General features: G+C 42.8%; 1 protein-coding gene across 1 annotated transcript; it reads left to right on the forward strand.

The window, feature by feature from the left end:
- The first annotated feature begins 11 nt into the window (after window positions 1-11).
- Window positions 12-20,761, forward strand: znf346 (zinc finger protein 346). Its single transcript, XM_084074981.1, has 8 exons — window positions 12-201; window positions 4,868-4,971; window positions 5,989-6,084; window positions 7,652-7,756; window positions 7,838-7,901; window positions 9,737-9,970; window positions 17,825-17,915; window positions 19,183-20,761. Exons 1-8 carry the CDS (start codon window positions 138-140, stop codon window positions 19,382-19,384), a joined length of 960 nt encoding a protein of 319 aa, XP_083931107.1. The 5' UTR covers window positions 12-137; the 3' UTR covers window positions 19,385-20,761.
- Window positions 20,762-21,183: the final 422 nt, after the last annotated feature.

Here is a 21,183-nt window from a genome sequence, read left to right on the forward strand (position 1 = left end):
CACCGGACGTGCAAACCTAGCAGAGTGAGTCAGACCCAAAGTGGCGTGTTGTGGTGGGGGGGTTGTACCACACGTGACCGAGGCTTTCTGCGCACGCACAGCCTTCCTTGCAGTGCTCGAGTCCTCTCAGCATCAACATGGCGGACGTCGCGATGCCGAATCTGGAAGATTTCCCCGTTCTGCCGTCTGGCATCGCCGAGGGTAAGAGAAAGAGACGTTTTAATTCATTACAGCTACTAAACCATTCAATTAACGTCACACGCTCTCATTGTTTAGAAGCGGGGGGGAAAAACGCGTCGAACGTTGAATGAAACGCGCGGGTTGTCTGTGCGGCGCTGCGTTAGCATTAGCTTCAGGCTAACACGTTGAAAAGAATGGATTCTCGTCGTTGCAGGAAAGCTTTCCAAGGTCGAGCGGACCGGCACGTTGGTTTGGTTTGGTTGGGTCTCTGCACAATGGAACCCAGTTAGCAGAACCCAACAGAACCAACCCCCAGTACAACCATTAAAAGGCACACAGAAGTTAAAGTGTTACCGGAGGGGCTGTAGCAGCACTAGCAGCACGTTGCTGCTGCCCTGCCGCACAATGTGACCCAGTTACTTATGCACCCCATAGCCGGAGACCCTCAGGGCTCAGTGCTAGTGTCTTTTCCGTTTTCTCTTATCCTAGAGGGAAAGCTTTAGCAAAAAATAGAAGATCGACAAGCGAAAGTTTGTCGATTTTCTGTGAAAGCTTTCCCCACAATACCGATGCTGTTACTTGGCACCCCATAACCGGAGTCCCTCAGGGCTCGATACTAGTGTCTTTCACGTTTTCTGTTGTTGTGGAGAAAGCTTCCGATGAAAATAGCAGATCGACAAGCTCATAAGCTTGTCGATCTTATTTTCAGCGAAAGCTTTCTCCACAATACCTACCGGTGCTGTGTTTTAAGTGGTAAAGATTGATTGATTGAATACTTTATTAGCAGTTTGCAAAAAAAAATAAGCACAGGAAAGTACAGTTCAACACAAGGTCTGCGAAGAGGATTTTAAACCCAAGAAAGCACCATGGCTTGTTTCCATTGGGGTCCTTTGTATTCAATTCATAGAGAGACTCATAGAAAGCAGTAGAACCAGCCAACAAAACAACTAGATCTAAACCATAATTACTGCATAATGAGACCCGGTAGAACCCAGTTAATACCGGTACAGCATGATTTTTTTTTTAAACAGCAGAACCAGCCAATAAAACCAGTAGAACCAACAAGTTGATTCTGCTGCACAATGCAACCCAGTAGAAGCTCACAATAAAAACCCAGTTGAACCATTACGCCCAGTAGATGCTCACAGATGCTCACAAAACCCGGTTGAATCATTACTCCCAGTAGGAGCGCACAGCAAAAACCCAGTTCAACCAGCCAGTATTACCAGTGTGTTTGTTTGTTGTAGTGGTGTTGATGGGTCTAGTTTGTTGGTGAACCCACTGCTAAAATCGATAGAAGCTGTTTGAACCACATACTGTAGAACCGCTTGTTCATGTTCAGAATGTTGTATAGATGCTAGGTTCCAGGGACGCAGAGGGCATTTTCGAACCGATGGGGACACATGCACACGCTCGGTTTGTTACTTTTTTGGGGGGGTTTGTTACTTCAATTCGGTTAATTTGGTACCAAAAAAAAGACTCCATGAAGTGTAGATGTCGGAGGTTTTTTCTTTTTCTTTTTTCTTCATCCCAAAATGGAACTGAGTATGCCACCCCCCACCTCCTGTGTCCTTGCTGGGTTCATTGTTTACCTGGTATCCTAATAGTTTCAAATGTACGGAATGTTATTTAGATAGCATGTTGTCTAGAGAGATGCTAGGTTAATTGTTTACCTGGTATAATCTTAATTTCAAAAGTACAGAATGTTATTTAGACAGATTCTAGGGTTCATTGTTTACCTGGTATCTTAGAGTTTCTTTGAGGCGCTACATTGTTCTCTGCACTCTACTTATATGATTATTGACCTGGTAGTTTGTTGACTACAGCAGTGCTTCTCATACCTTTTCATGTCAAGGACCACCCAAAATGATATGTATTTGGCCGCGGACCCCCATCTCAATATATTTTGTTACAGGGACACCCCAGAAGCGAAGATTTGAGTTGAAAAAAAATATACACACTCAAAGATTTGCACACACTGGGACAGAGTTGACGATTTTTTCAAAAATAGCAGATCTACAAGCTCGTAGCGCGGTATGAGCTTGTAGATATGCTATTTTTGAATAGCCAAAGTAAAAAAATAGATGGTTAAAGTGGTTGAAATGATTGTGACGCTGTATTAACACATTTTGCTGGGGACCCCCTGGTACAACCCCCCCTCCCCCCCATGACCCCTGGGGGTCCCCGGACCCCACTTTGAGAATCAATGGACTAGACAAGAGTTCATGTTTACTTATTGTGATCCGACATCAGTCAGTCACGCTGGATAAGAATGTCTGTGTCTGAAATTATTTTCTTTGGAATAATAGGCTCTGTGCACAGCAGCCATATTATCACTTCCTTCACAGGTGTTACCAGTGATACTAAAGAAGGCTCTGTTCCATTTAGTGTAGCACAGTAGTTCTCAGATTTTTGAATTTCAGATTTCCACGACCCCCATAACTCTGAGTGTACACAAATGGAACCAAATTGATTTGTACACTCTTAGAGTTACACACCCGTAAAGGGCCATTTGGGAGCGTTTCCCTGACTCCGTCTGACCAGAATGGAACAGAGCCTTCATTAGTATCATTGATAACACCTATGAATGTCTTACAATATGGCTGCTGTGCATAGGGCCTATCCCTTGAGATGTACATCTCGTTTTCAAGGGGGTCCACAGATGACAAAATACAGAATTCATGCTATACGTTTAGAGAAAATACAGAACAGACAACATCAACCAAACAGAGGAAACAAAACGTACAACAGCAACGGCCATGCACAGAGCACATAAATGGATCATTGCTTAATAGATCTGTTATAATGAGGATTTAGTCAAAACATGAACATGTTATCTCAAGGTGAGAGGACAGTGCAGCTTTAAAGAAATGGAAATAGGTTATTGACCGAATATGAACAGGGGTGCCCAAAAGGTAGATTGCTAAGGCCCTAAAAATCGATAAATATAATATTTAAAAACTATTTTTGGCATCTGCCAGTTAAATTAAGGTGACTTGAGCGATTGACATGAAGAAGGGCCGGTCAGCTCACTTCACGGCTTCTATAGTAGGAAAACCCACAATGTAATACTTTGTTTTCAAGAGTGTTAGATGCAAACGTTAGTAGCATTACAAGGTTATATAAACTGCCAATTCAAAATTCTCCCCTCTATTTCCCATTCCATGTGTGTGAACGCCAGCACCGCTATTCCAAAGCCCCTCAGGTACATTTTAAAAGTGTTTTCAGCAATGAGATAATACGTTTTAGGGTTGGTAGATCTTGTTGAGCTGGTCATTTTAAAAGTAGTTCTCAAGTCAAAAAAGGTGTGGGAGCTTTAAACCTAAAGGATTTCTTTTGCCAACTGATTAAATTAGATACATTTGGAACATCACAAAAAATCTGTGCACAAATGTCTCAGTTGATGTGTAGAAGTGGAAGGTACCATACGGTTTCAGATACTGTGGATAGTTCAAATGAATACACTTAAAAATGAACTGCAACCTAGCCCTTTTTTTGTGACAGTGAAGTGACAATATAAGGACTTTTAAGACATTTTTAATACTTAAAAAGAAAAGAATGAAATGGAAAAAAGACCATTACTGCATCAAAAGTAATCAACAAACCATACTTAAAAAATTGGCCAAACATTGGCCAAATCGTCAAATAATACAAGATAGACGCACAAATTGTGAGAATAGCTGATCTACAAGCTCACAACGGCTCGCAATGTAAACCATTCTGGTTTTTATTCATTCAACATATATCTTATTGATTGATTGAATACTTTATTAGTCGAACATAACAGCACGAGGTACAGTCAGACATTAAGGCTAAAATGATAATGCAAAAAAACGTTCTGGGGACTTGTTTCCATTGTGGTCCTATTGGTTTAGTTTTTCATTCATTCAACAACATATCGCTTATTGGTTTTTCATTCTATCTGCCATATTTATGTATTTGTAATTTCAAGGACCTCCAGCTTGTTATAATTTGATACCAGGACTGTCTGTGCGGGACCCCGAGCTCCACTGTAGAATCCTTGGTGTTACGGGTCCATTTGGTTTGAGAGATGGGCCTTTATTGATCCCACAGGGGAAATGCTGTACGGGCCATTTGGTTGCTAGCTATCAATCACTTAATTAGCTGGGGACCCCCTGGAACCCCCTTAAGGACCCCTGGGGGTCCCTGGACCACACTTTGAGACCCAGTGCACATTCATCACATAAATGTGTTGATGGGCGTCAAATTATTATTTTTATTATTATTTAATGTGAATGTCGAGTCAGGTTTAATGTGTTTAAAAATGATTGAGTGTGTGTAATAACGTTTCAATATGTTTAATAATGTTTTATGTGTTTAAAAATGTTTTGATGTTTTTAACCCATTTAGACCTGGAACGCATCTGTGTCACTTTAGATTTCTTTGGCTATTTTTGAAAAATCTTGAACCTTTTTTTTTAAATTTCTTACCAAAAACTGTTTTTTTTTAAGATTTAGATTTTTTTTAAAGAATCGCCTCAGGTCTTAATGGGTTAATAATGTGTTTAAAAAGGTTTTAATTTGTTCATGTTTTTTTGTGTTTAATCATGTTTTATTGTGTTTTATCTCCAGTGAATAAGATGATCAGAGAGCACAGCGACCAGTTTATTATATAATGTGTAATGTTTCAATGTGTTTCAATGTGTTAAATCATGTTTTATCTCCAGTGAATAAGATGATCAGAGAGCACAGTGACCTGTTTTCAGACTCTCAGTGTAAGGTCTGCAGTGCCGTCCTCATTTCAGAGTCTCAGAAACTCACACACTACCAGGTACTACCTACACACACACACACACACACACACACACACAATAGACACTACGGATGCAGTGTTTCTGGTTCGCCATCCATGGTTCAACGGGCACTTATGAATTGTCAAAAATGGCCGATCTACAAGCAATCGTGGCACGAGAGCTTGTAGATCATGTATTTTCGTCAGGCGACGGTCGGATTAATAAATGAGAATAATGATTAGCTTACTGCATTGACGTGACGTTGTTGTTGTCATAATGATATTAGAATGGTTCAAATTAATTACATTGTAAATTGATGTTCATGAGACGAGCACGACCACGTCCGCCATATTTGTCAAGTCAGACGAATGTAAACCTTTGACTTCCGGTCGGTGAAGTTTAACATAAGAGCACAGTTGACCTGTAATTTACTTTACCATCAATATTAAATGTGTTCATATTGTGGGGCATTTCGCTCTCAAAATAACAACCTCTGTTATCCTGGAAATACATGGGGTCTGACAGTGACCGTCCCTGTTCACTCAGACCCAACATTGAGATGGCTGTGCGCTAGACAACTTTCCTCAAACTGAACACGTAGATAAACTAAACTGAACCTAGTCAACCTCATATAATAAGATAAGATAATTAAGATATTCGATAGAAATTAAAAACATTTTAATGCCAGACTTAGCTGCTACATCTGCAAACTTCCCCTGCAAACTTCCCATGCAAACTGCTAGCATAGCCGCGGTTTTGCTGAAAATCCGTCTTAATTGAGTGGTTTCATTTGAGAACGGCTAGGTGTGATGTCATGCTCATTTGAGCACGGCTAGAGGGCCTATTTCAATATCAGATTACTTGGTCAGAACTACCTGTTGTATGTTTTTTGAAGAAGGGTTTTCACTGTTGCTAAAAAAATATAAAATAACAAGTGTGAACCCACTGTCATATTTTATATTGTATAGATATTGAGGTATGACATTTAGTCCATATTGTGCAGCCCCAGTAGTTGTGTAGTAATTGTTGTGTATTGTGTGTTTGTGTCCATGCAGAGTAAGAAGCATGCCAACAAAGTGCGTCGTTATCTTTGCATCCAAAACGAGAAGGAGAAGGAACCTACGTTGAAAAAACTAAAACCTGCAGATGATGTAAGTAACATTCAAGTGATGTCATTCATGTATTTGTATTTATAAAATACAGTTCCAGGTCCCAGGTCACTTCCAACACAATCTGGGTACCCTTTCGGTAATAAAAAGGGGGATTTTTTTTAATTACATGTAATGTAACATTTAAGTAATTTAATTGCGTGTGTGTGTGTGTGTGTGTGTGTGTGTGTGTGTGTGTGTGTCTGTCTTAACCCATTAGGAACGCATCTGTGTGTCATTTTTTGATTTCTTTGGCTAGAAGCTCATAGCACGGCACCGAGTGGCGCGCTATGAGCTTGTAGATCACTATTTTTTTTTTCTTGAAAATGAGTGCAAATCTTTGAATATATATATATATATATATATATATATATATATATATATATATATATATATATATATATATATATATATATATATATATATATATATATATATATATATATATATATATACACACTTTTTTTTTTTTTTTTTTTAAGTGAACATTTGTAACTCAAATCTTTGCTTCTGGGGATTCTACAAATGTCTTCTAAATCCTAACAGTGGTTCTCAAACTTTTTCATGTCAAGGACCACTCAAAATTATATGAATTTGGCTGCGGACCCCCATCTCAAAATATTTTGTTCCAGGGACCCCCAAAAGCAAAGATTTGAGTTACAAATGGCCGGGGGAAAAAATGTAGATTGAAAGACATGCTCACATTTTCACGATTTTTCAAAAATAGCAGATCTACACAGAGTGCTGCGCTATGAACTTGTATATCTGCTATTTTTGAATAGCCCAAAGAAATCTAAAATGACAGAGATGCGTTCCCGGATTGAATGGGTTAAAGGACCGATTTTCAACCTATCTTGATTCTTCATATAATTGGTCCTCACTAATACTCATGATAAAATGGTACAATTTTTTTTCTACTTGGTCTGTGTCTCATAGGAGGGCTGTGGACAGTCCAGAAACCCGTCTACCAGTGACATCATCGCTAGGCGTGATTTTTTTTTTCCAACAAGATTTCAATTTTTTTATTTAGATTTTTATTAACACGAGAACAATGGCTTCTTTTATTGCATTGCAACTTTCCAGGAATAGAAAGCCTGCAGTTTCTATTAACTTGGATTCCCCATTGATGATGTCACTGGTAGACGGGACTCTGAACTGTCTACAGCCCTCCTCTGAGACACAGACCGAGTAGAAAAAAATTGTACCATTTTATCATGAGTATTAGTGAGGACCAATTATATGAAGATAGGTTGAAAAAGTGTTCATATTTGGAAGCCCATAAATGTCCATAAATTAGTTGTGAGAGGCGTGCAGATTGCGGCAATGCCCAAGCCGAGAGCTAAGGCATTAGCTAAATTCTGTTCAGTGTCTGTGATAATTGTCAGTCGCCATATATTATGGAGGAGACGATGCTTCCTGTACCCGTGATCTGTATCCTGAAACACTTATTGTTGAGTTTGTGCATCTACTATTGTTTGTGTTCGAGAATTTGTTGTTAAATGTAAACGCAAATAAATTAAGCGTGTGTGTGTGTGTGTGCGTGTGCGTGTGCGTGCGTGTGTGTTTTCAGGACCTTCCAGCCAGTGGGATCCTAGCAGAGACAGATAAATACAAGGTGTGTCATGTGTGCAACATGACGTTCAGCTCTCCAGTGGTGGCCGAGTCTCACTACCAGGTAAATAAAATGCAACAATATAATAAAATAAATGGCAATAAATAATGAATACATAAAATAACACTTGAGTCTCACTACCAGGGCAAAGTTCACACCAAGAACCTCCGACTGAAGACTGTTGGACCTCAACATGTACAAAACCCAGGTACTACACAGACAACACACACACAAACAGAAAGTTACTGGATTCTAGGGGTGTGAATCCTCTGTGGTCCTACGATTCGATAAAAAAAAAAAAATCAATTCTCAATTCAAAAGGATTCCCAAAATTATCTTTTGCTTCTCTGCTCTTTCTTGAACAAAAATGGTTGTGCTCTGTTATTGTGTTGATGATGTATGTACGTTTTCTATAACAAGTTTTTATTTGTTAAAGATCAAATAAAAACATTGCTGTTTTGGGTGGGTCCAGTAAGAATGAATTCATCCAATCAGACAATCACATGCCAGCCACTTATTGTATATAGGCATGCTCACATGGTCAAGACCATCTGCTGCAGTTCAAACCGAGCCTGGGGAAGAAAGGTGATTTAAGTTACTCTGAGCGTGGTTCATGGTTGTTGGCGCCAAACAGGCTGGTCTGAGTCTTTCATAAACTGCTGATCTACTGGGGTTTTCATGCACAAGCATCTCTATGGTTTACAGAGAATGCATCTTTTATTGTCTAGCTTCTTGTAGCCTCAGCTTTTTGCAGCTAACAAGCAAAACATATATTCCACTTTCATAACGTGACAGAAAAGCAGTACAGTCCTCCTATAATTCCTCAAACCTCTCCCCAAAACCTGTCCTCGAAACGTGTCCTCAACCGGGTGTTCTGTCCGGTTCTCATCAGTGGCTGGAGCAATAGGCTCTATGCACAGCAGCCATATTGGAAAGAAATTGGGCCTCTTCTTACTTCCTTCACAGGTGTTACCAATGATACTAATGAAGGCTCTGTTCCATTCTGGTCAGGGTGCTGATATCGTGCATGTTGGCTCACTAGAAACACTCCATTTTGGTTCTCAAATGGCCCCTTATGGTGGGTGTGTAACGGGTCCATTTCAGTCAGAACTCAAACATGGCTGGCTCCATTTGACTCGCGGTCTGGACTAAAAGACGAAGCAACATGTGCATGTTGTTTACAAACAGTGGATCGCGCAATCTAAAGGATTTTAACGGGGCCTATGGCGACTTGAAAAAAAAGAAAAAAAAACAATAAAACCTTGGCAGTGGTGAGTACATTATGAGATAAAATCCTTTAGAATCCGCGATCCACTGTTTGTAAACATCGTCCACATGTCCCTTTGTGTTCTCGTCGAGACCGCGTGTCATAAGGAGGCGCGATGTATGAGTTCTGACCGTTTCTGTTAACATGGTAAATGCGAGGAGAAAAAACTACACCACTCAAAATGGCATTATAGTGTGCGCCTTAGAATAGACGGATTTCCGCGCGACGTCATCACAGAGCAGAATGCGCAATCTGCGCATGCCCGGGTGAAAGGCGCGTTCGAAAATACAGCCCTGAGCGGCAGTGAGCGCACTGGCCAATACAAACTAATAGGCGAGTGTGCTCCGGTGCGTAATTTCCAAACGCACCCATAGGCTTCCCCCTCCTCTGCGCGGTCATATTCCTCTCATGTTTACTAACAGGAAACCTGTCTATAGAGGCGGACGGGAAACAATTACTTCCGGGTAAATTCCGGGTCACTTCCGATGGTGTTACACTGAAAATGGTCCCCGAAAAAAAAATGTGATCTTTTTTTTTTTTTTAAAAAGGAAAAAACACCCGCCCCGTAGGACTACGGTTTCGGCGCTTAACAGTTGGATTTAACGGCCCGTAGGACTACGTTCTTGGCGGTTAATGTGTTAATGAGAACTGCAGGGAATCTGGCACTTCCTTATTGGCTTCGTTTTAAAACCTGGATGCTTGCCGCCTGATTAAATGTATAATATTATATAATATTATAATATAAATAAATATTAATAAATGATTATAAATCTCAGTTTTCCAGACAGCTGAGCAGCCGGTCGGCCCGGTTAAGAAGAAGGAGGAGCCAGCGCCGGTTGCCATGGAGAGCAGTGAGGGGGGCAGCGAGTCAGAGAAGTTCTGTTCCATCTGCCAGGCGTCCTTCAACAATCCTCTAATGGCTGCTCAGCACTACGCCGGGAAGAAACACAAGAAACACATGACCAAGATGAAGCTGATGGAAACCTACGGACCCTCTACTGCCCCTACAGGTAACTACACTACGCTACACTCTGCTGCCCCTACAGGTAACTATACTGCACCAACTGGTGCCCCACTTCTAATTTAGTCCATATACTTCCTGTACTTAGACCTAACACATTCACTGGCAGATATTAATTCATTAATTCATCCGCCACTGCCAGCGGAATGCCATGACGGATGGATGATGAACGTGTACACGACACACAGATTAGGTTGACAAAAAAGCCCATCCGTGCTAGCCTGGTAAACCCCCCTCCTTCCGGAAATCTCATTTGCATTTGATTTCAGGAAGGAGGTCTGGGATCGCTCAGGGAGTAAAGCTGCCCGGTCCGCTGCGTGTTAGAACCAATCAGCGGTTGCTAGGGGCGGGATCATCCAATCACCCACCAAGTAGCTTGAAAAAATGAAAATGCCGTCTGTCATCGATTCTGCTTCAGGAGTCTCGGATGGAAGTAGGCTGTGAAACAAAATGTGTGTCGCAAGCTTCTTCCATTTGACGGAGTCAGGTTACATCCGTGCATCTCTAATGTGAATGACTGGTTTCTTTCAAAACTTGCCTTAAAAACGTCTATCAGAAGACCACAAGGGGAGCTAGATTTGAATTTCAAAATATTAAGTTCCAGGGACCCCCTCCCCCCGGCAAAAAACAAAACAAAATATAGCTGCAAGCAGCGATAATACGGGGCCAGTGAGAGAGAGACAGACAGACATGGAAACTGGAGAGAGAGAGAGAGAGTAATGGAAACTGGGAGAGAGAGAGAGAGAGAGAGAGAGAGAGAGAGAGAAACTGGAGAGAGAGGGAGGGAAAGAGACAGAGAGAGAGAGAGAGAGAGAGAGAGATGGAAACTAGAGAGAGAGAGAGAGAGAGAGAGCGAGAGCGAGAGATGGAAACTAGAGAGAGAGAGAAAGAGACAGAGAGAGAGAGCGAGAGATGGAAACTAGAGAGAGAGAGAGAGAGAGATGGAACCTAGGGTTGGCCAAATGGAGACATTTTATCAACCGGTTACCGTTAGGCCTTACCGATTAATTAATCATTAACCGTTAAGGAAATGTGTTAGAAAAAAAAATGCGCTATTTACCAATTAAAGAAAGAAAAATACTCCGCGTTTTTTTCCATAATAAAATGCACTATTTACACATTAGAAATACCAATACAAAGACGAGGAAGAAGAATACAACAAATTGTTTCCCATAAGAATTATGGTTTTATTTTACCACCAGTGAAACGGGAGGATTTTCTTATCACATGTCTAGAGCAGTGCTGTGAAATAAACGGGACGGAATATAGACTATAAATAAGCCTTAGCATAGCCACCATACACAAGATTCATTTAGCCTACCGTAACTGTACAAAATAAATTAAATCAGCAACATGTGCTTCAAAAAAACAAAAAAGGACATAATTGACAATCAGCGCGAGGCCGCAGCAGCGCGAGCCGCGAGGCTTACAGATTTCAGAACAGAATCATTCAGATCAACTCCCATCATGTGGCATGTAAACAACTAACAACTAAACATGTATAATAGTAAAGTAAAATTAAACAATTGCACAACGTCATAGCAATTAAAAACAAAAACCATGGCGAAAACATGCTGGAAACTTGGAATTATTCAGCTGTGAGAGGAATAAGAACTTTTTTTTGTGGACAATAAAATAAACAGGCCTGGCCTTTTGGCGGTCTATAGCTTATTAAAAATAAATATGACATAGCCTATAGTTGCCCAACTTTCTAGTAATGAAAAACAAAATACTTAGGCGAAAACATAAACACATTCATCCAGCTCTGGGGATGAGCAGTAGCAGCAGATTAACAACATAAAATAAAGACCTGGCCTACCTCATCATCACAGCGTTCCGCTTTAATGTCTACTGGTTTTTGTTCAAAAAAATCAACATATCCACGTGCTCTGGGGTTAATCTGGTGCGCAGTCTGTTGACTACAAGACCCGCTGCGGAGAACACCCGTTCAGAGGGCACCGAGGTTCCAGGGATGCACAGGTAGCGCCTGGCTAATGTAGCCAGCCTCGGAAAGCGCCCTTGATTATTTTTCCACCATTGAAGTGGGTTGGTCTCTAATGGGGGGGGGGGTTGTCTCTCATATAGTTCTCGACTTCTACCGCCGAGTCTTCACTAGCTTGTCCGGGAACGCTGTAGTCGTCTCCCAGGAGCATAAGCATGGCACTGCCCTTGCGCTGCTGTCCGCCTGCAGCTGCAGCCCCCGTCCGACTAGTCTCGTCGTCCTCTTCCTCCTCTTCATCCGTTCCAGCAGGGCCAGGGCCACCAGGCTCACCTTTGATTGATTCAGATTGAATACTGTATTAACAATTTGCAAATAGTACAGCGGTACGATTATACAATGGCGCTAAAAAGGATAACACAAAAATTAAACTTTAAGACAATAATATACACAGTACACACCTTCATCGTCGGTCACTTCCACATGGACAGTAGCACATATTTCTTTGAGTTTTGCTGTTGCCTTTTCTCTCTGCCTTGGTGCTCTTAAGGTGTGTGTTAATGAGGCTTAATGTGATGGGGTAAATGCTAGAAATCGACACCTCCTGTTCTGTTGACATAGCAGTGGTCGCACATTTTAACTTCTCCAACACGGGTGCAACATCTTCCATGATCTGCCAGTATACATCAAGGATCTCAAGGGTTCTGGCATCTTGCAGCTTTGTTACTGTGCGGTCGGACAGAACTGCTGTGACTGGCCACCGTTGCTCAAGGAAGGTGAACATGTCGCACACCGAGTTCCATCTAGTTTTGCATGACTGGATGAGCTTGTGGTGGTCATTCTTGTTAGTAGTAGTACTAGTATTAGTAGTAGTATTAGCAGTAGTCAACCCCATTTGGTCTTGTTTGGCCTCCAGTGCCTTGGATGCCACCGTGCTGTGGTTAAAGTGCCTGACTAGCTGACCTGCTGCAGCGATAACCCGATGGATGAACAGGTTAAATCCATCGTTAATCGCCAATTGTAGTGTGTGTGCAAAACACGGAACGGAGTCCCAGTCAACCCGTTCGGGGCGATTAGCAGCCACAACGTTGGCTGCGTTGTCATGCACACATGCACACACTTTCCCAGTAAGCCCCCAAGCCTCCATCGAATCATTCAGTTTAGCTGCCAGGTTGTCTGCTGTGTGTCTGTCGCCCGCCATACTCTGTGTCAATAAGACGGCTGAATTCACGTTCCACTCCTCGTCAATATAGTGGCACGTAATTGTCAAATAGCTCTCTGTGGTGAGTGCCGTCCAACAGTCGGTCGTAAGAGCCACAGCCCTAGCACTATCCAGTTGCGTTTTTAGCTCCTCTTTTTTTTCTTTGAAATGTTTTTCAATTCGACGGGTGACAGTCTGTTTTGATGGGATGTGGTAATTGGGCTCCATATAGCGCAGCAGCTCCTGAAAGCCCTCGCCATCGACCACGCTGAGGGGCAGAATATCTTTTTCGACCATCACACAGATTTTCTGGGTTATATCCTCTGTCCTCCGTGCATCACACCGTTTCCCCGCTATGATGGAGGGCAAAGTTGGTTGAACTCCGGTTCCCGAACTTTGCGACGATGCTCCATGTTTGTGACGCAGGTGATATTGCATCGCGGATGTACTAGAGGTATATTTCATCTTGGCGCTGCACAATTTACAAGTAACCTCATCATTATCTTGGGTGAAACTATCCCAAACACCACTTCTCTTCGCGCGCTTCATTTTGTTGTGTTTACTACTAGTACTGTTAGTGTAGTGGAAGTCACGTGTGGCTGCAGGTATAGACTTGGCCCTTCAAAATAAAAGTTTTTTTTTTTTTAACGGTTCACCATTAGCCGTTAGTGTTAACCGGTTGCCAATTTCTTAACGGTTAGCGGTTAACGGTTACCGGTTGGCCAACCCTAATGGAAACTGGAGAGAGAGAGAGAGAGAGATGGAAACTGGAGAGAGAGGGAGGGAAAGAGAGAGAGAGAGAGAGGGAAACTAGAGAGAGAGAGAGAGAGAGAGAGAGGGAAACTAGAGAGAGAGAGAGATGGAAACTAGAGAGAGAGAGAGAGAGAGAGAGAGAGAGAGAGAGAGAGAGAGAGAGAGAGAGAGAGAGAGAGAGAGAGAGAGAGAGAGAGAGAGAGAGAGAGAGAGAGAGAGAGAGAGAGAGAGAGAGAGAGAGAGAGAGAGAGAGAGAGAGAGAGAGAGAGAGAGACGTGGAAACTGGAGAGAGAGAGACGTGGAAACTGGAGAGAGAGAGACGTGGAAACTGGAGAGAGAGAGATGGAAACGGAATAGATTGAAAAGAGACATGGAAACGGAATAGATTGATGAGAGAGAGAGAGATGGAAACAGAATGGATTGATTGGACATCTCAACCTATTGCCATTGACAGGAATCGAATTCTCAACCTTCGGACTAATAGGCTTCAACATTATAGCGCTCATAGCGCGGCACTATAGCCGCGCTATGAGCTTGTATATCTGCTATCTAACTATATAAATGGCGACCAACTTCCGCACCCTCGGTGTCCACACCCCACAGCTCTGTTATCGACTAAACAACGCACCGCCAGACCACATGTCGCCAACTGACTCGCCACGCCGGCCGCGCTGAATTTACGCCTCGCGTAGGGGACATCTCACTGCTCAATACACCTTTTCCACCGCGCAACATAATTAATTCTACTCACCAAATGTCGGACAAAACGGAAGGGGAGGCAGCTTCGTACCGTTTACCGTGCGCACGACCTCATCACCACAACAGCACGCAGCCGCTGCGGGGGTTTTTTCCTTTTTTTCCAAACTTTTTTTTTGGTCACCATTTTCTCCAGGCACCATTTCTGGTGTAACGTCGGGTGTTTCTTTTCACCAGCCAATCACCTTTCACGTTGCCACGTCCGTTGCCACGTCGCGCTGACGTACGCTAAACAAGCGCTGCCGTGCGCACAATGCAAACGAGCCCAAAGGCGCGCAAAAATCAGCCGACCATTGCTTAGACACAAAGTCAGACCTGGCAACGCAGCCTACGCCAATCATGTGTGAGAGATCTACAAGCTATGGGGCAGAGACGCCACCGTATCTTAGCAACAACTACAGCGCTCACTCTCATTGGTCGTGTCACGCTAAGAGCAGTCTCCAGACAATGGCATCGCAGACAGCTTGCTGTTACTGCTGTAGCCATCACAGGCAGTTGCAGCACGACGGACAGGGCGCTGTGATAGCTGCCATGTCGCTAACGCTAACCTGGTTGTCATGCCTGCAGCGGCTGTGCAATCACTTTGTCAACAATGCACGTTCGTGTGGTGAATGTCTATATTGCTGCTCAGTTCGTCCATTGTAGATGGTGTATGTTTGTGTGTGTCTTCTGGAGAGCTATGTAGCTCCACAGCAACTACAGTAACTAACGTAATGGCAGGACCGCCCCGTGCAGCGCATCTTAGGCTGCATTATGGTCATGTAGTAATTTCAGATAATTTCGCTCCGATTAGAGCAGTGTTTATCAACCCTTTCACGCCCCCCCCCCCCCCCCCCCCAAATACACGTACTTGATCTGGGACCCCCCCATTCTGTTTGACTCCGTTCCACAAGTAAATATTGTGAAAATAGCCGATCTACAAGCTCGAAACGCCTCACGTTCAGAGGCTTTGTAAGCTTGGACATCGGCTATTTTCTACATGATTGCCTCTTTCTTACATTCTTTGCCAATGTGGCCCATGTTTTCATAGCATAGTTTATTGACTACTTCTGTTGCAGAAATGGCCATTTCCTTTACTTTCGGTTTTTTATTGTCTCCGCCAGGCCGAAAGGCATGGCGCAAGACTATGTTTCACCCCCTGTCCGTCCGTTTGTGATAGCTAATCTCTCACATCGTTGACTTGATCGCAGCAAAATAACAGCCCGATGTGGAGAGTCAGTGAGAGCTGGATAAACGACGTAAAATGTGTCAAAAGGAGTCTGTACGGCTGTCGATAAATGAACACATGACGTCGGTGGGAGAGCAGATATTGTCTTTTGGACAAACAGCAGCGTGGTGCTGATGTTTGTTGTGTGAAGCAGCTTAATGTCAGAGTGTTTGTGTTGGAGCGCCTCAGTGCGGCTGCAGAGTTCATGTGCAACCTCTTCCAGAGAGACACAGAGACACTAGAAACTCTGCTGGGGAAAAAAAACACTGCTGGCCATTGACTTTCCTATGGACATTGATCTACACACTGCAGCTATATCTGCTACACACACAACATCAAACTACACACTGCAGGTATGATGCAGCGTTTGCATTACAGCCAGCATGCCAGCGTAGTTCCCATATGGTTTCAAGGTGGGCTAAACCATATGGACCCCATGTCAGCAATGTCAGCGGCATCCACTTCAGTCCCAACTGCGATGCCCATGCAGGCCATAAGTAGCTTCTACCTGGCCCTTAGGTGGGCCCCAACTAGCCATGTTTATGTGGGACCAAGGCGGGTCCTAACTGGGTTTGCCCATGCAGGCTTTAACTGGGTTCTACCTGGGCCCTAGGTGTACCCTAACCAACCACAGTGCAGTGCCCATCGCTCCAATTGTTGTGACGTCAGGGCTCTCAATACTGCACATTGGTGGAGGAGGAGGGGCCGCAGGGCGACCGCACACATCGCTGAACCAATGGTAGCCCACGGATGTTTCCTCTGTGGATTTACAATCTGCCCCTCTATGCCACATATCATCCGCACTACAGGGTCTTCACTGACCGAGCCACGGCCCCACTGACCCTCATGACGCTACGCCACTTAAACGTGCGGCAGCATGCGCTGGGTTGCCAGGTTTGCACAGCCTGCGCCAGAAACAAGCAACCACCTTCATGAAAAAAAAAAAAACACCGAAATGGTCCGCAATGTTCCAGGGGTGTCCCCGCGCGTCCCAACACTCCACAGGGGGTCAGTGGACCATCAGGGGGTCCGCGGACCCCCTGTGGACCCCCTGAAACATAAGAAATATTATTTCTGCACATTTTTTCCTTTTTCAAAAAAACTTTTCCACAGTTTCACTCCGGCGATTTGGGTCCCCCAATATACACACGGCTGGGCCCCGTGCGCGGCTGGGGTTGAGGGGGGCGTAGCCCCCCGAAACTCTAGTTTTTGAATAGCCAAAGAAATCTTAAAATGACGCGGTTCTTTTTTTCTCCTTTGTACATACAGTTGTTAGTATTTGTTGACGATGTGTAATAATGTGTTTAATATTCGATGTTACGTTGATACATTGAATACATAACACCACATTGGCAAGTCCCCGGGACTTTTTTTGTGTTATCCTTTGAGCCTAAATGTTTTTACATTTCTGACTAATAAAGTATTCAATCAATCAATAAATGTAACCCTCTAATGGCAGCAGTCTGAGACTGGAGTATGCTTGTTCAATTGCGTGGTTGCATGCCAAGAGTTGGTTCTATAGAGACAGGATTATTATTATTAGGATTATTATCATTGTCAGTTAACTGTAGGCTGCTGTCGCTGCTAGATTACATTATTGAGCATCACTGCCATCTACTGGTAGACCTGCATTATTGCCAGTGATTGTAATGATTAGGTTTGTCAGGTCCATATAACACCCAAAAGTTGGGGTTTGGTTCTGTAAGATATCAGGTCTCAGAGCAAAAAAAATCCATTAGGGGTCACACAAAAAGCAGTAACATCTGTATTGAAGCATCACAATTAACTGTGTTGTGTGTTCGACAGTTAAAGGTTATCACTGCACCATGTGTACTAAGTGTGTGTGTGTGTGTGTGTGTGTGTGTGTGTGTGTGTGTGTGTGTGTGTGTGTGTGTGTGTGTGTGTGTGTGTGTGTGTGTGTGTGTGTGTGTGTGTGTGTGTGTGTGTGTGTGTGTGTGTGTGTGTGTGTGTGTGTGCGCGCGTGCAGTTAAAGGGTATCCCTGCACTGTATGCAACATAGAGCTGAACTCGGTGGAACAATACCAAGCACACATCAGTGGAGCCAAACACAAGAACCAGTAAGTATCAATACCTGTCTACACTTACCTCTGTATTATTGTCAATGTAACTAATATATGTATTAAGTTTGGTCATTATCATTGTAACTGAAGATCTAATCCGACTTCCGGTTCCTTAACGATTCCCTAACCTCGCGTCACCAGTCTTTCCACCTCGGAGGAAAGCCTGGTATGCGTTAGTAAAGACCCGTGTGATTTAAATATACTGTCTTGAACAAACTAAAATATGTCTAAAACCTCAGCAATTCCAATGCAACAAAATAACTCCTGATCTAAGCAGTAACGGTGATGTTAGGTTTTCAATGTAGTTAGTGGGTGCCAGGACCCAGGAGTATGCCATACTGTCTGAATGAAAGCCATACCATTTAGGCATACTGAGTATAGCAACATTGTATGCCTTTCATTGTTTTCAAGGCAAAAAAACAAACCGTGTCACTCTGCCTTACATGAATATTCAAGGCAAAAAAAGTACAAAAATGTCATTGCTATGTGCTAGCTGCTAACACCAAACTCAGCTGGAATTGATAGTTTTAAACTCTAAAGGGATCTAAAATGTTGTGCTTAACTCGACAATAAGTGTTGTCCCTATCTACTTCAATGGACTACTTTATTTGGGCTGTTTGCTGTTTTTTTTTTTTTAACGAGGCACAACGAGCGGGCGGGCGCGCACGCACGCACACACACACACACACACACACACACACACACAGGCTGGCTGCACTGACACACACACACACACACACACACACACACACACACACACACAGACTGAGTGAAAGTTCTTTTCTGTGCGCAACAGATTTCAGCGTTGTTGTTTTTTTCATAGCGTGTCGCATCGGTCTCACACACACTGTAAAGACGTTCCACACCGCGGACATTTTCAAACCTGCGTGCGTGGAGCAGAGCAGTGCAGCGAGATCATAACCATCACTTCTTCCTTCTTTTAAGGCGGCTGTTATTCAGCCAGCGTTTCACCGCCACCTTCGGATCCGGAGTGATATCAAACTCTTGACATATATAAGTCATGATCGGATCGGTTAATTGACCTATTTATCGTGTCACTTTAGATTTCTTTGGCTATTAAAAAATAGCAGATATACAAGCGCATAGCGTGGCACCGAGTGCCGCGCTATGAGCTTGTAGATCTGCTATTTTTGAAAAATATTGAAAAAAATGTTTAGATTTTTTTTCCAAAAACTGTTAGATTTTTTTCAAGAATCGCCTCAGGCCTCAATGGGTTAATAACGTCTTTAATCCTATTCTTCAGAATCAAGAAGAGCAGCATGGCCCCCGCAGACGATAACAACCAATTTCAAAGCGGGGACCCCGGGGAATCCCAGTTCACCGGGGACACGGAGGCCACAGGGGAGTCCCAACAGGATGCCGGCGAGAACCAGTACCCTGCGGGAGACGCTCCGTACACGGCAGAGGGAATCAACCAGTACTCAGAGGAGTATCTGTACACCTGAGCTGGATGGCAGGCAGAGGAGGCCTGGCTGCACCAACGGATGGGACACTGAATGATGCAAAACACCTTTAGCTTCTTCCCCCTTTAGAAGACACAAGACACCACTCCATCCAACCAACCGACATGTTGTTTTTCCACTGCACTTCCACCAGAAGTCGATCCGCTCAGCTCGGGAGTGGACAGAAATGGAAAAAAGAAGAAAAGAAAAAAAAGCAGGCTGTTGCTGAGCGGATCTGAGCTGGATGATGCGGTGGGAAAACACATTAAAGGGGCACAACAACACCCTAGGCTGATTTTTGTAGTTTGTTTTTCCACTTCCGGTGAAAAACTACAGCAGTACAAAAAACATGGCAGGCTGCCATCACTGTGTACTATAGCACCGTTTCCCAAACAGTGGGTCGGGATCCATTTGTGGGTCGCAGACACAGTTTTTATGGGTCACAGGTAAATATCCCTGTAGTTTTTTAGTTTTCTTACATTTTGTTTTTAATTATTATTTCAACATTTTTTTTTAACCCATTTAGACCTGAGGCCGATTCTAAAAACGCCTTCTAAAGTTTTCTGAAAAACTTCAAATATTTATTTAAACATTACAAATAATGTATGTTGCTATACTGTACATAGCAACAACAACCCCAAAAAGGGGTTCCCGTCTTGAAAGGTTTAGTTACAAATAGGGTTTCCCGCCCAAAATGGGTTAATCAAAGAAATTCCATAAATTACAAAACACATTTTTAAGAAGTAGTGAAAGTAGCTGATCTACAAGTGAGCTTGTAGATCTGGTATTTTCACTACTTTGGGTCCTGGGCAAACGTCAAATTTGTGAAAAGTTTGTCAAAAGTTCTGGAACCACTGTACTGTAACACAGTGTAAGCAACACAGCTGCAGCTAATCAAATTAATAATGGGTGTGTTCGATTTTAGGTGTATCAATACTGTATCATGCTTGCACATTGGGCCTTGGCTCTGGCCACACCAATGAAATCATTATTTCATGTGTTTGGTGCAGCTGTGTTGCTTACTAGTCTGCCATGTTTTTAATCTGCCGTGGAAAACTAACTACAAAATCAACCTAGAGTGTTGGTCTCCTTTAATGTCACTGTACACACACACACACACACACACACACACTTAAAGGTGATGTTACTGAACTACTACCCCTATTGGGTGTCCGTGTGATAATTCATTTATTTTGACACATTTCCCCATACTCTGGGAAATCTATACATAAAAATATACGTGTACATAAGCCTTGAAATGTGTATAACTCTCTGGCTTAGATGTCTCTCAACACACACACACACACACACACACACACACACACACACACACACACACACACACACACACACACACACACACACACACAGAGGTATAAACAGGTAATACTTAATTCCTGAGAAAGTAATAATTCTAAAGTTTCCCTCAGTTTTTTTGTTTAATTTTCTCATGTTGAAAGTATCATGTCCTTAAGATAGGAATTTATTAAAAAACAAAGTTTTTGTTTTCTTAAACTACATTGTAATTAATGGTGAACCAACCAATCATTGAACTGTATTTTGGTCATTTATACTGTGTAGTACAAGGTGTCACTCGTCCAAAACAACTGATCTACAAGCTCACAGGCAAGGTTTTTATAGTTCTGAATCCATTTTTTAAAAGTAGGACTGTTGGTTCGGTTTTTATTTATGTGAAAATAGTTAGTTTGACTTTATTTTGTATTTGTTCTAGTATTTTAACTTTGTTTATTGTTGTGAGGTATTTGTCAGACGCAAGATTAAAAGATGTTCCGAAAAATTCT

The sequence above is a fragment of the Gymnoscopelus microlampas genome (genome assembly GCF_963454915.1).
Source record: "Gymnoscopelus microlampas genome assembly, chromosome: 12".
NCBI lineage: Eukaryota > Metazoa > Chordata > Actinopteri > Myctophiformes > Myctophidae > Gymnoscopelus > Gymnoscopelus microlampas.

Excerpts from the sequence above, each read along its gene's own strand:
- znf346 (XM_084074981.1), top strand. The coding sequence starts at position 138 with ATGGCGGACGTCGCGATGCCGAATCTGGAAGATTTCCCCGTTCTGCCG. Across the intron at positions 6,085-7,651 it reads AACTAAAACCTGCAGATGAT|GACCTTCCAGCCAGTGGGAT; the intron begins GTAAGTAACATT and ends GTGTGTTTTCAG. Across the intron at positions 7,902-9,736 it reads TCAACATGTACAAAACCCAG|TTTTCCAGACAGCTGAGCAG; the intron begins GTACTACACAGA and ends TATAAATCTCAG.